Source organism: Meleagris gallopavo, chromosome 17, assembly GCF_000146605.3.
Source record: "Meleagris gallopavo isolate NT-WF06-2002-E0010 breed Aviagen turkey brand Nicholas breeding stock chromosome 17, Turkey_5.1, whole genome shotgun sequence".
Classification (NCBI taxonomy): Eukaryota; Metazoa; Chordata; class Aves; order Galliformes; family Phasianidae; genus Meleagris; species Meleagris gallopavo.
Genome location: NC_015027.2, coordinates 9,106,016 through 9,120,127, shown reverse-complemented (window position 1 = coordinate 9,120,127; position 14,112 = coordinate 9,106,016). Strand labels below are relative to the sequence as shown.

Sequence of the window (14,112 nt, the reverse complement as noted above, 5' to 3'; positions counted from 1 at the left end):
CCGTCCCCGTCCCCGTCCCCGTGCCCATCCCCACGTGCAGCCCCGCGCGGTGCTCAGCCCTGTCTGCGTGGCAGCCGGCGCATATGCAGATTTTCGCTCCTCTCTCTCCTGAATTTCTTCAAATATGTCACAAATAATTGGCTGAATGAAAGGCAAAGTCAATGACAAGTCTGAAGGTTCCAACTCAGCTTGTTTTGAGCTCTTTTCAAGTGCCGCCACTCCTCCTTCCTACAGCTTTCTGAAAGCTAATGATCTGATTAGAGCCGGGGAAGGCACACGGCGTTGCTGCGAGCCGCCGTGACAGCGCCGAGGTTGGAGCGCATTGCGGGGCAGTTCTGTGCCCCACGGGCGATGGGGCTGAGCTCCGGGCTGCGACCTTCCGTGAGCACACAGCAAACAGCATCCCACCACCCGCCTTGTTCTGCCAATGGAGTGTTGGGCCCTTCTGTGTTGGACTGGTTGGCCTCTAGAAAAAATTTCTTCTCCCAAATGTTGGCCAAGCACTGATATGTGATACCCGGGGAGGTGGTGGTGTTATCATCCCTGGAGGGGCTTGAGGAATATGGGGATGTTGCACTGAGGGATGCGGTCAGTGGGGATGGGTTGGGTTTGTTGATCTTGGAGGTCTCAGAGAGCCCACTGCTCCCAGCCAGCATGCTGGAAAACCTTTGCAGAAAGCCCCATGGAAATAATGGGAATGCCAGGTGAAGCGCTCCCCACTCTGTCCTCTTTCCGGACTCTTCATGCTCGGTGTCTGTTTGCACAGAAGTTGGCACTGGCTGCCTTGGCTGATCATTCACCCAAATTCAATATCCCACACCTGGTCCCCAAACCAGCTGCGATGCCGACATTAGCAGCAAGGCAAACAGCAGCGGGAGCCAAGTCCATGGCATTGCCACCACCCCTCGTCCCCATCCCCTGTCCAGCTAGGAGGGAATGCCCCCACCCTGCCCCACCATCACACCCCAAAACTGGGGGACAAAGGAGGCTCGCTCCAGCACTGGAGCTCAGAGCCACACCATGCTGCTGTCACACTGCTGCTTTCCCTCCTGGGCTGCTTTGCTTTGTTTCAGCCAAAGTTGGGAGCTGTGCCCCGAGGTGCCCATCCAGGTGCTGTGGCTCTGAGTCCTCCACGGGCAAACCCCAAGGAAGCACTGATGCAGCAGAGTGACCCGAGCAGCACTGTTTGTGCTTTCCCCACATCAAAGGGGCCCTTGTCTGAATCCTTCTGCCTGTAGCCTGGAGGAGAAGGGGAAAGATTGGTTCCTATTAATAGCCCCGCATCCCACCAGATCCCAGCCTTGCGAGGAGCCATGAAAGACTGCGGCATCTGATGCTCTGAATAAATGATGTAATTTGGGCAGAAATGTGTGCTCAGCAACCCTGATTCCTGTCTTCTCCAGTCTGGAAGAGATGGCAGCGATAACCGCTCCGCATCGGTGGCACCAGAGCAGAGCAGCTCAGAGCCTTCATTCCCAGAGAGCGCCTGGCGTGGGTGATGCAAACCCCAACACCTCCCCACCCCACAGCAAACCCCACCAGTGCTGATGGCTGCAGGATGCACCGAGCCCAGCACAGGCTTTGCAAGAACGTCCCCATCTGCCAAACAATTCTCCTGCCCTCTCGGCGCCCTTGTAAAGCACACCAGTGGGTTATCTTCATTTCACAGCTGAGGAAGCGCGGTTCCAGAGCGGTCACCATGCCCACGGGGTTGGGATTGATGCTGGGAGCACAGATGTAGCACCTCTCATCTTCCGAGCTCTGGCACCGCTGAGAGCATCTTTGCTGCAGGGCTCTTTGGGTTACCCTCCAAATGAGCTGGCATCGCCACGCACTGCATTCAGAGCGAACGAGACCTGGAAATGATTGCAATTAAACACTAAAAGCAATGTGCTCCTTTCTGCTTGAGTAGAGCAGGGAAGGGCTACATGCCTGTAAACCACACGCAGCAGGACACAGAGCACCCTGCTTGCCCTACAGCACGGCCCTGTGCCTCAGCAGATAATGATCTTTGCCTTCGGACTTAATCTTCTGTAGATCTCTCTCTCTTAATTGCTTATCATCCGGAAATCTCGAAGGGAGCCAAGGCGGACGCTCCCCCTCATGTGATGCAGCCGTCCTTTCCTTCCCTTCTGTGGTCCTGCTGCAAGTGTGCAATCGGTGCCCATGGCACCCAGTGTGCCCATGGCACCCAGTGTGCCCATGGCACCCAGTGAGCCCATGGCACCCAGTGAGCCCATGGCACCCTGGGCACCCAGTGAGCTTTTGGCTCCCAGGAGCCCATGGCATCCGGTGCACCTATGGCACCCACGGCACCCAGTTTGCCCAGTGAGCCCATGGCACCCAGCACACCCAGGAGCCCCAGCACAGCCCACGGCCCCACAGCACCGACATCACCAAGAGCCCAACCTGGCACCACTGGGGCCACACGGTGCGTCCCCATTTGGAGCAGCTCTTGTGCCTTACGTTAGTGACAAATGAAGAAAGGACAATCCTGAAGAGGAATGTAGAGAAACAGGGAAAAATGCTGTTCGTTTTTCCCCTGATTTCCTAAGAACTCCCCCAGCAGCTGATCTCTGCAGCACCGCCATAATCCGGTGATACATTTTAATCCCATTACGTTGCCATGTGGCGGCTCACAGCCCGCTCGGCCTATGGGGAACAGATGTTCCCTAATTGGCAATTCCACTGCCCAGGAGTTGACATCACTGAAAATAGTTTCTTTGCCTTTCGTGTTGACATTGAAAGCGAGTCCCCGCCGTGGCTTTTACAGCCCCAAATTGCATAATGGCAGCGGCGGCTCCCGCTGCAGTTACCCACCTCCAGCTGCTGCGTGCTGGACTCAAGCAGCGGTGCCGGCACCGTGCTGCTGCGGTCTCCATGCTGCCGGGGCAGCCGTGATGCTGTCTGCTTACAGATGCCTTAGGGGGAAGCTATTGGAGGCGAAGACAGAACGCAGCCCGGGGAGCTGCAGGGCTGCTCCTGGGTTTGGGACAAGCAGCGAGCAGTGCTTTCCCAGCGAGGAGCCCAGGCACAGCCCCAACCCCATGCAGCCTTCTGAATTTGAGCTCGGTGTTCCCACCTCCAGGTGCCAACTGGGACCGTTCCAGGCACCTGTGCTCACCATGTAACCGTACCCAGCTGTGTGTCCGCACCGCTGTGCGCCTTCAGCCCTGGGCTTTATTCACCATTTGTTTCTGTGCTGACTGTCTTGTAAGGGAGCTTTGAGAAAAACACTGCTGCAGGGCACGGGGAAGGAGCCGCCAAATCCCCACCGCTGCTCTAATCCCCTGATACATGTTAATCCCATTATGTCTCCATGTGGCTGTTTCCATTTCTGGCCTTGGAAGATGTGATGTTTCTTAATTAGCATTTTAGCTGGATGGGAGGGAGGTTCATTTGCCCGAGGAAGCCCAGGATGCCGTGAAGTTCTCCCGTCTTCCTTTTTCTCCCCATTTGCACTGGTGTTGGGAATTAAAGGACACAAAGGAAGCGAACCGTGCTGGGCACTGCGTGGAGCAGCAGCAGGACGCAGACACGGCCATCCAAGGGACGGTGGGTGCAGGCTCTGCCATTGCCCCGCTGTTCACCTGGTGAGGAAAAATAAAGCTGAGTTTGACAGCCCGGAGTACAGCTTTAGCTGCAGTCTATTGGCACGGCAGCAGAACCACCCACAGGCAGGGAGAGCTGCACGGCCGCCAGCACAGCAGCAGTGCCACTGAGCAGCAGGTCTTGGGGACACCATCAGGGACAGCCCCAGTGGCACCTGGGGCCGGTGTGGGATGAGAGCCACCTTATGCTTCTCAATACAGTTCAATTAAAAATCAAAGCGAGCAGCAGTGCCACGTCCTGCCTGGCCATCCTGCACAGCCACATGCTTGAACGCTGCTCTGGAGGAGCACTGGGCTCCATGGGGGGGGTTTCCATGGTGGCAAACCCTGCAGCAGCCAAAAGTGGGTGCTGCAAAGAGGAATTGCCATCACACTTCAAAGGCAGCACTTATTGCTCACATCAGCTGATGGTGGGATGGGATGGGATGGGATGGGATGGGATGGGATGGGATGGGATGGGGTGGAATGCAATGGGATGCAATGGGATGGAATGCAATGGAATGTGATGGAATGTGATGGGATATAGTGAGATGCACTGGGATGCACCTTCCATTGGCAGACGCAGGTGATGGGGCCAGGGTTACCGATGAGCAATGGTGAGTCAGAACAGGAGCAAGTGCAAAATAACAGAAGCACTTGCTCAGCGCGTTGCACTCAGCCAGGAAATCACATCTCCTCCCACATAGGCCCTGCAGCAGGCAGGGTGCAGCCCACCCCCATGGAGAAAGCGCCCAGCCAGGGCCAATCCTGCTCCTGCCTGTGCTGTGGTGCTGCATCTCTTCAGACCACAAAGCCCCAGGGACAACCTTTGGGGGACACAGGTCCCCGTGTTGCTGGACCCACTAGCTTCCATTACTCTCCATCCTGTCAGGGCCAGAGAAAAGCAGCTCTCACAGCACGTTGTGGTCCAGCATGTGGCACTGCGATGTGTGTAACAGTGCTATTTACACCCTGGGGGGCATGAGAGCAGAAGACAGTGGAAAACCCAACCTCAGCCACATCTGAGTCACCTCCAGCCCCATCTGAGCGCAGTGAAAGGGAAATCCCCCAGCAGGTCAGGTCACGGAGGTGCCTCCTTCAACACACTCACATTTTCCCCTCCTGCTGTTGTTGCCTTCCCCTGAGACCCTCTGTGTCTCCTCACCCCATTCTCACAGTGCTGTTTGCCCCCCCCCCGGATGCTGTAGTTTCCTGCTGACAGCCCCAGCCCCGCTGCCGGGACGCGGCGGTGGCAGCAGCACATGGGCGGCATCCCTGCGCTCATCAAACCCCCCATTTCTCCCAACAGAAACGCTCAGGGCTGGGACCGTTCTGATGTTTTTCCCTTGGCACAGATATCTGCAGGCAGCCGGTTCTGCCGAGGCGACGCAGCGAGGCGCTGCCAAGCACGATGCACAGCGGGGCTGACATTTCCGAGTGGCATTTGGCGGATGATTAATGCTGCACAGTGTGGAGCCGTGCCAGAGCCGGTAGTGATGCGGGGCACAGGGGTGCAAAGCCCCACTTGTAGGACTGACAGCCCCCGGTGCCTCCATTTGGCTGCATTGGTGCCAAACCTGCAGCGGAGCATCCCCGTGCACAGGGATATGGCTGCAGTGCCTGTGTCTCCAACAGACCCCATTGGTGCCCACGTTTGGGTACAAGTGATGCACTCAACCCAACGGTGCCACCCACCCTTGTATCCTGCACCTCTTGCTCCCGGTGCAGCCCTGCATGCGTGCAATGCAACACAGAGCCACGGTGATGCTGCAGGGGGGAACCAAGCAGTGCTGCACTGGAGCCAGCGCTCAGCAGCTGCATTTGCTCAACTCAGAGTGCAAATGATTAAAGCGTTATTTAGTGTTGTTAATGCTAAATTAGAGGCTTATTATGGGTGAAAGCAGTTATTAAGCAATGTTATTAAGCATCAGCAGTGCTTAATAACTGCTTTATTAAGCAGCTGTGCAGGCTGGACACCCACACACAGCCATGCACCCCGCAGACCCCATGGTGATGTGAGTATCTCTATCCCCACGGCCCACATGCAGGGAGGTGAGCACTGGGTGCCCGCCAAGGAAGGGCCCAGACCAGCGACTTTGCAACTCCAAGCTTTATTCGGTTGCGGTGTGACTCACACGGAGGGAGATGGGAGGTGAGGCCATGGGGGCAGCGGCAGGTGGGGGCAGCGCTCGGCCCCTGTGCCCGGCAGTGCAAGGGCTTCAGTTGGAGGGGTGGTAAGCGCCGCGCTGGTGCCACTGCATGTCCCGAATGCGCCGCACCGACTGGATCTGGGGGTGCTGGGCGCCGAACTCGGAGCTGTCTTTGTAGTCACCCTTCTCAAAGAGGTACTGGTAGCCTCGGTAGCCAGGGTACTGATAGCCCACCCACCTGCAGGCAAGCGCGGGGCATGACTCAATGGCCACAGCATGGCCCAGTGGCCATGACATGACCCAATGGCCACAACACGACCCAATGGCCACAACACAACCGATGGCCACAACATGACCCAATGGCCACAATGTGATCCGATGGCCACAACACAACCAATGGCCACAGGATGGCCACGGCGCGGTGCCACATGGGCGCATTTTCCACTCCCCTCGCCCCGTACTCACGTGCCACTCTGCACCCGCACAGAGGAGACCTTCTCCTGGTAGCCGTGAGCATGGAAGCTGGGCACATCGTCGTCAATGATCTCAATTTTCTTGCCGGTGAAGCTGGGGTTCTCATACAGCACAATTTTGTGCTCCTGGCTGTCCTGCAGCGGGGAGAGCGGAGGTGGGGATCAGCACCGCCAGCCCCAGGGCTGGGCAGGGGGCAAAGCTTGGGGCCGTGGGGAAACTGAGGCAAGGGGTCCCTCCGCCGCACCCCTCCGCTCTCAGGGCACCACTCCCCATCCCCACCACCCCCTGGGGGTCCCTGAGGGCTGCCCCTCCGCCCGTGGGGCTGGGGAGGGCGGGGGAAGGCGGGGGAAGCCATCGGGCTGCAGACCTTGGTCTGGCGGGTGGGTAGTGGCTGTCGGGGTGCTCTCACCACTTTGATGGGTCTCAGGGAGGTGATGCTGTCGCTTCTCCGGCTGTTGGTCCAGGAGTCCCAGCGGGGGTACTCCCCCTTCTCAAACACAAACTGCTCACCCTTGCAGCTTGCCTGCTCGTAGCCCACCCAGCTGGAAGGGAGCAGAGGGTGGGCTTCAAGGGGGGGCTGGGATGAGCCCCCTGCCATGCCCCCTCTTCTCCGTGCTACGAAACACAACGAGCACTGCAGTGCTGGGGGAGCAGCCTCCATCTAAGGCAAACACAAGTACCCTTCTCCCAGGACCCCCCTCCCCCACCAACATACGGTCCAGAGTGCACGAGGATGGAGCCCACTTTGTCCACACCAGCATCCTTCAGGTTGGGGCAGGCACCACTGAGCTCATGGCAGCGGCCCTGGAAGTTCTCCTGCTCGAAGATCGCAATCTGCAGGAGAATGGGGCCATGAGAGCAGGGCATGGCCCACACTGACCCCAAAATAAGCACTGACCATAGGGCCCCCACCCTCACGACACAGCCAACAGGGCGCATCCCCATGAGCCGCCAGCTCAGCACTGATTTTATGGTTCAGTGGGGCGGCAGGAGAGCGTGCATCACATCTGTGGGGATGGCAGGGGACTGGGAGCTGATCCTGGGTTCACTAGGATGCCTTGGTCACAGAGGGGACCCCAAAGGGCAGAGCAGCCGCGTGGTCACCCCTGCACTGGAGCTGCAGTTGGAACGCCCAGAGGGGATTTGGGGTGTCCTGGCCCCACGCACTGACCTTGGAGCTGGCGGGCTGCTGCTTGGAGGCCGGCATCTGGTGTTCGGAAGCCATGCTCAGCTGGGCGTGCTGCTTCTTCGGGGGGAAGCTCAGCATTAGCGGCTGCCAGGCTGTGCTTGTGGCCCCAGCTCCATGCCCACATCCACACCCCATACCCAGTGGCGAACCACACTGAGCCCCATCCTGACTGTGTCCCCACTGTGCTGCTCGGGGGTCAAAGCCCCCTTCCCCATGGGGTGAGGGTCCCAGCGCAGAGCTGGGATGGGCCCTGTGCACCAAACAGCCACAAAGTGGGGCGGTTCTGGTCAAAAGTTGTATGACTGACTTAGTGCCCAGCTTCGGGCAGCACTGCCCCTGGGTTGCCCGGTCCGTGGCTCCGGGTGAGAGCTGCAAGACAGGGTGGAAACAAACCCAGAAAGGAGAGGACAAAAAGAGAGAATCCTTACCAGTGAGACCAGTACCGCCTGAGCCAGTGGAGGTCTGGGACCGAGGGGTGGAATTTATACCGCCTCGCAGCAGAACGATGCCCAGACTATTTACCAAATAGCTAGAGCATGATTCAAAGCGAGAATGCTGGATTAAACCCCAATGAAAACCTCGGTCAGCTGACCCGCCGGGCCATTGTCTCCCGAAACCCCAAGTCGAAGTTATTTCATTAGCTTTCACATTCGCCTCACCCGCTTTGTTGGGTTTGTTGGCAAGGAGATTTGGAGTTTGCATGCATCAGCCGAACGCATGCCAAGACCCAGAGCGGCCCTTGTGAACAAAGGCCCGGCAGCCCTGCTTCAGGAGTTTTGGAGCCAGGGAATTGATCCCCCCGACAAACCGCCGCGAGCACCCGAACCGCTGCCGTCAGCACTTTCCTCGTGCAGTGCCAACCGGAGAGCTCGAGCAGCAAACACCTGAGTTACCCATCCCCAGCCAGGGGATCCCCCAGCCCTGTGCCAAGTGGGGGGAGCCCTGGGGGTCCTCCTGTAGCCCCAACCCTTTTTGTGGCCCCGGCAGTGACTCGGCGTGGGTTCCATCAGCACGTGGGGACAAGGACACTGTTGGATCGCCACTGGGCCGCATCCTGCAGCTCTGCACCTGCACGGTGCTGGCAGGATCCCACCTGTGACCAAGCTATTTTCCTTGGTGACTCATGGTTCTGAGGCCCCTCACAGCAGCAGACCCCTCCCTTGTCACCCCACGTGGCACACAGCATTAGCACAGAGAGCAGCACTCCCAGGGTGTTCTGCAGGGTCTGTGCATCCCACTGCAGCTCCTCCTGCCCCAGCATCATGGGAGGACCCTGGGGCTCTTCTGCCCGGGTATGTCCATCAGCACTCGCCCTGACGCACACAGGACAGCAGCACACAATCAGTCAGTGCCGCAATCTGAGCATAACATAGGGCTCAGGAAGCACCCTCATGGGGCCACATGGAGCCGTGAGTGCAGGAAACCGCTTCACACGAGGGATGGCTTTTGGCAGCTCTGGTCTGTGATCCATTGATACAACAGATCCAGAGCAGGATCCTTCTCCATCCCCAATGCTGGGGACAGAGGCACACAGTGTGAAGGGTGGTCACATGCCCAGCTGCCATCACCATCCCCCACGAGGGTTCCCCCAGCCCAGGGTGAGGGCACATGCCCCAGCACCGAGCAGAGAATTATAAAAGTAGGTAAAGACCTTATCTAGTCCAACCCAAACCCACCCCCACCATGCCCACTAATATGTCTCCATGTGTCCCAGACAACCACACACGTGGGGTGCTCAGGTAGCTGTGACCCATCCCCCATCCCTGCTGCCAGTCCCTGATGACATCACTACCACTTTCATGCCCCATGCAGCTCCTCACACTACCCACCACCTGGGCACAAGTGTCAGGATGGGTCCTCCTCTAATTCTGGGGCTCACAGCAGGGTCCAGCAATTGGCCCCAAGGCTCTGCCCTTCTGCCTGCCCCATCCAGGACAGCCTCATCCCAACACAGCGGGACCAGCAGGACAGGGTGCAGGAGATGCCCCATGCACCTGGTTGGCACCAGGGCCACATCCACAGCCAAGGTCATGCCATGCCTGGCACCCCTGGTGGCTTCACCAGCACTGAGCTCACAACACAGCACATGGCACAGAACACATTTGCAGTGAAAGGGGCTGTGGGGAAGTGTTGGGGAGATCAGCCCGGGGAGCAACAGATCTGAAGGTGGCACAGTGCTGCAGTGTGCGGTGCAGGAGCAGCCCCAGGGATGAAGGATGCACAGGAGGCTGAGGGCTGTGGAGGGTGCTGGGGGTTATACATGGGGCACAGCCCAGCCATGGGTCAGCCCCACTCTGGGTGCTGCACGGTGTGTGAGCTGCCCACGTCCCCAGCCGTGCTCCAGCCTTGGTCGCGCTGTGCTCAGGGGCTGCGCTCCCACGGCCCAGGCAGATGCTTTGAGAAGGGAACAAACCCTTGGCAAGCGCCCCGAGCCGCAGCCCTGGGGCTGTTGGTTTTGGACGGCCGCAGCCTTTATGTAACTGCACCCGCTCCGTGCGCCCCGGCTGCGCCCGCTTCCCACCCTGAGCACGCAGCGCCATAGCCTCAGCTCAGAGCTTTATTGAGGTTTTTGCACAAAGAACACCAAACTGATGGCACCGGCAGTAGCATCGCCACCGCCCATCGCAGGGCCGGCACGACGCTCAGCTGTTCTCGAAGCAGCCACGCTGGTGCCACTGCTGGTCCCGCACACGGCGCACCGACTGCATCAGGGGCTGGTTGGCATCCCACTCGTTCCAGTGCCGGTACTCGCCCTTCTCAAAGACGTGCTGGCGGCCCCGGTACCCCGGGTACTCATAGCCCACCCACCTGCGCATGGAGGCAGCGCTCAGTGGGGCCGTGGGGACAAAGTGCTGTCCCCAGGACTGGAGAGCTGCCCCGTCCCACCGCTGTCACCCTTACGTTCCGTTCAGGGCCCGGACGCTGGCCACGCGGTCCTGGAAGCCGTGGGCCCACAGGCTGGGCACGTCGTCATCCACGATCTCCATCTTGCGCCCGGTGTAGCCGGCATTCTCAAAGAGGTGGATCTTGTGGTCAGGGCTGTCCTAATAGGGACGTGGGTTAGGGATAACCCCACGACCCCCTCCAGTCCTCTGTGCCTCCCACTGCCACTACTCACGATCTGGAGGGGGCGGAGGGACATGAGGCTGTCGCTGTTGTGGCTGTTGGACCAGGAGTCCCAGCGCGGGTAGTCACCCTTCTCCAGCACAAACTGCTCCCCAGCAAAGGCCTGCCGCTCAAAGCCCAGCCACCTGCAGGGCAGCACGTCAGTACTCCCCACAGGGGGACGTGGCCCAGGGTAGGTGTACCCCAGTCCCACCCCCCAACTTACGGGCCGGACTCCACCTGGATGGAGCCCACCTTCTCCAGAGCTTTCTCGACCACGTTGGGGAGCTCCTCGCTCAACTCACACTTGCGGCCCTGGAAGTTCTCCAGCTCATAGATGGTGATCTGGGGGTGCAGAAACAGCACCAGCTGCTGTGGATGGGCGCGCATCCTGTGCCAGCACAGAGCTGAGCTGAGCACTCAGTCTTGGAGCCCGCCAGACCCACACGGATGTTAACATCACATCCCCATGCCGGGGACAGCGCTCCGCTGATGTTAGATCCGAGGCCCGGTGCTGGCTCCCACCAGTCCCACCACATCCCAGGCATGCTCCAGCCCTGGGAAAGAGCTCATATTTGGGTATTTTCACCTCAAGCCCCACTGCCTCACATGGACTGCTGTGCAGCACTGAGGCAGATCCCCACCCTGGGGGGGTCCCAGCTGCAAGCCCCGGTCTGGGTCACGGGGTAGCACAGGATAGAGGTGACACCCATAGCCCTCAGCCCAAACCCACAAACAGCAGTTCATCACCACCCAAGCAGAGAGCCGCAGCAGTGCTCCATCTCCTGGAGCTGCACGCACTGCAGCCCAAGAGGAAAAATCACAGGGAGGTGACAAACACACCGGGACACAGCTGCTGCTGGTGGCTCTGATGGCACCGGCACACCCAAGGTGACATTGCCACCACGTAGCACTCGGGTGTTGGTGACACCACAGTGACCAAGCACATGCACAGGCAGCGTGTCACCGCCATCCCCGCATACCTTATAATTGCCACCGCGCTCACCAGCGCCCTCCCCAGTCACCATCTGCTCGGGGGGACTCTGCTGCTCGGTCATCGTGCCTGGAAAACCCAAATCGCGGCCGTTAACGCAGCATCGGCTTCAGGTGAGGCACCTGACCCTCCCCACTGCTACAGGGTTAATAGGAGCGGGATCCAAGCAAGCCCCACGCGTGCCGTTCTGGCTAATTGCGGTTAATCACACCCCGCAGCACCGCTCCTCGCCCCGGCCCGGCTGCACCGCACACCTCTCTTGTTGTGTCCCGCGGCGATGCCCAGCTGCGGCCGCGCTATTTATGGGCTGCGTCTGCCCAGGGCAGCACTTTGCTCGGATGCTGATGCAGCAGCCGCGTCCGCTTGATTCCATCCGTGAGATTTCATCTCAATAGGGTGGGCGCGCGGCGCTGCATGGGAGCAGCGTTGGGATTTCTCCCGGCCGCCCCTTAAAAATGTGCCGCAGATTAACGTCGAAATCGGCGTCAGCACGTTCACGGAGCTTCTTGCCAGGACCTCTGGAAAACTCTCCCATCAGCAGCAAAGGGCAGGGCTCAGGCAGAGAGCACAAGCAAACACCGTGCAGAGCACTGCAGCTGTTTGGGGCTGCTCATGGTACGGAGGCAAGGGCGAAGGCACGCGGATCCCCAAAGCCATATGACAGCCTTGCTCCTGCCCCCAAAGCCACGTCCTCCCTAGAAGTCCACCTTTTCCCCCCTCTGTAATTCATGAGGATGAAGAAAAAGCAACATCTGCTGACTTGCTCCTGAGGTCAAATCAATGAGAAAAACCACTTGCTCCTCCTTCCCAACACTTGTACTTAGTTGGGGCAGAGTGGGACACACACCCTGGTTCCCTCCCAAGGCAGAGACTGGGTCACCCCCAATGGGACCAGGATGGGATATGGGATGCTGCCCTGGGATCACACCACAGCCCAACTGACTAATTAGGTTTCTCTAATTAACAAAGAACTGATGAACGCACCGCTTTAAGGGCACGTCCCCACCTCGCCTGAACAGCAAACACAGCACGTGGCAACAGAAGTGTGTGAAGAATTCAATAAGCGTTATTTGGAATGAAAATAAACGTGTATATAAAGTGTATTACAGTCTGTTCTATCATTTATCACATAGTAGCATATTTATAGATCTTTTATTGCAGTGAGAACCTGCAGAGAAGGAAGCAGGTATGTTCAATTCTTATACAATATAAAGAAATAGAGCAGAAAAGACACTTTCCCATTCAACAACATTCTAAAGATGCTTTTAATTAGACATGTAAGCATTAAACATTTCTCAGTAGTAGGTTGAACTACTAAATACAGTAAGTTTCAGTGCATTGTCCAAGCAGACGTGGAAATGCATACACATTTGTTCCCCAAACACAGAGCCAACACTGTGGGCAAAGAATCTCTGCCTTCATCTGTTAGACCATGGAACAGCCAGTTCTCCAACGAGTGGTAACGCAACACCGTCAGCTTGCCGAGTCCTAGAATTAAGCCTGCCTAAGTATTCTGGAAAGCAGGGGGAATTTACCTGATTTCTAGATCCTTTTTAAAGTGGGACAGAGCTGGTGAACGCTGCCTGAAAAATTCCAACAGACGTGTGCGCAAAGCTGACCTCAGATTTGCCTTTTCCACCAGTATCTAATGTGAAGGGAAGAGAATGTGCAATTTGTTTAGCGCTGGCTACGGGCAGCTCTTCTGGATGACTCCACTTGAGCAGACAGCCACGGCTCAGGGCTGGAAGCTCGGGTGGCGAGTTGGGAGTTGGAAGAGGCTTAAAATGGGACGGGGGCAAGAGATCTGGTGTGCAATGGGGCACGGCAGCAAGGAAGGGATTTAATCAGAGAGCCGTACTGATGAAGTTCGAGGAGCCGCTACTGGAAGCGGGTCGGGGTGAGACGTGCAGGCGGGACCTGCGTCCTGACGCGCCGCTGTCGTCTGCGATGAGCAGGGCGGGCTCCGCCGGGAGGAGCGCTGGCACGCGGGTTTGGCAGCGACGGGCTCGGCAGACAGCAGCGTGGGCAGAGGCACTGCTGCGGGAGCCCCGCCGGAATGGGAGCCTTCTGAGGAGCCGGATCATAAAGGAGAAAAGGAGAAAAAGTTCAGTGCTGGTGCTGCATCTGCAGGAGCGAAGGACGCCCGCCAGCGGGGCCGGCACAACAGACAGCTCTTCGGGGCCGCCTTCCTCGGGGATTGCTGAAAAGAGCACTTCATGGGGGAAAGAATCAAGTGTGCCCTAAATGGACGTCTTGCCTGATATGCCAGAATCTGTATTCCAAACACGAACGCATTGGAGATATCGGCGATATCCGTAACACCCATGTTAGGCCTGAGGCGATCGGTACGGCTATTGGAACCTCAGCCTTAGCAAAAGAAGGAAAAGCAAATCATCTGAGACCAGAGATCACGTTTAGGCTATCCCACACAATCAGCATAAAAATAAAACTTAAAACTGGTATTTACAGATTAACGAATAAGAACATGAAGTGGGACTATCCAAACTGCTATTAAAGTGACATTCAACAATTAACTGGAACCCTGATATGAGTAGAACATCCTCCCTCTTGTCTTCCTTTTTTTTTTGTTATTAAAAAAACAGTATTTAC

General features: G+C 57.9%; 2 protein-coding genes across 2 annotated transcripts; both read right to left on the bottom strand.

Moving 5' to 3' along the window:
• Positions 1-5,705: 5,705 nt before the first annotated feature.
• On the bottom strand, positions 5,706-7,963 carry CRYBB2 (crystallin beta B2). The gene is made up of 6 exons (XM_003210983.3): positions 7,832-7,963; positions 7,386-7,460; positions 6,930-7,048; positions 6,624-6,756; positions 6,206-6,348; positions 5,706-5,978 (listed from the first exon to the last, which is right to left on the bottom strand). Exons 2-6 carry the CDS (start codon positions 7,437-7,439, stop codon positions 5,810-5,812), a joined length of 618 nt encoding a protein of 205 aa, XP_003211031.1. The 5' UTR covers positions 7,440-7,460; positions 7,832-7,963; the 3' UTR covers positions 5,706-5,809.
• Positions 7,964-9,946: 1,983 nt separating this feature from the next.
• Positions 9,947-11,609, bottom strand: CRYBB3 (crystallin beta B3). The gene is made up of 5 exons (XM_031555997.1): positions 11,492-11,609; positions 10,735-10,853; positions 10,522-10,654; positions 10,305-10,447; positions 9,947-10,211 (listed from the first exon to the last, which is right to left on the bottom strand). Exons 1-5 carry the CDS (start codon positions 11,564-11,566, stop codon positions 10,046-10,048), a joined length of 636 nt encoding a protein of 211 aa, XP_031411857.1. The 5' UTR covers positions 11,567-11,609; the 3' UTR covers positions 9,947-10,045.
• Positions 11,610-14,112: the final 2,503 nt, after the last annotated feature.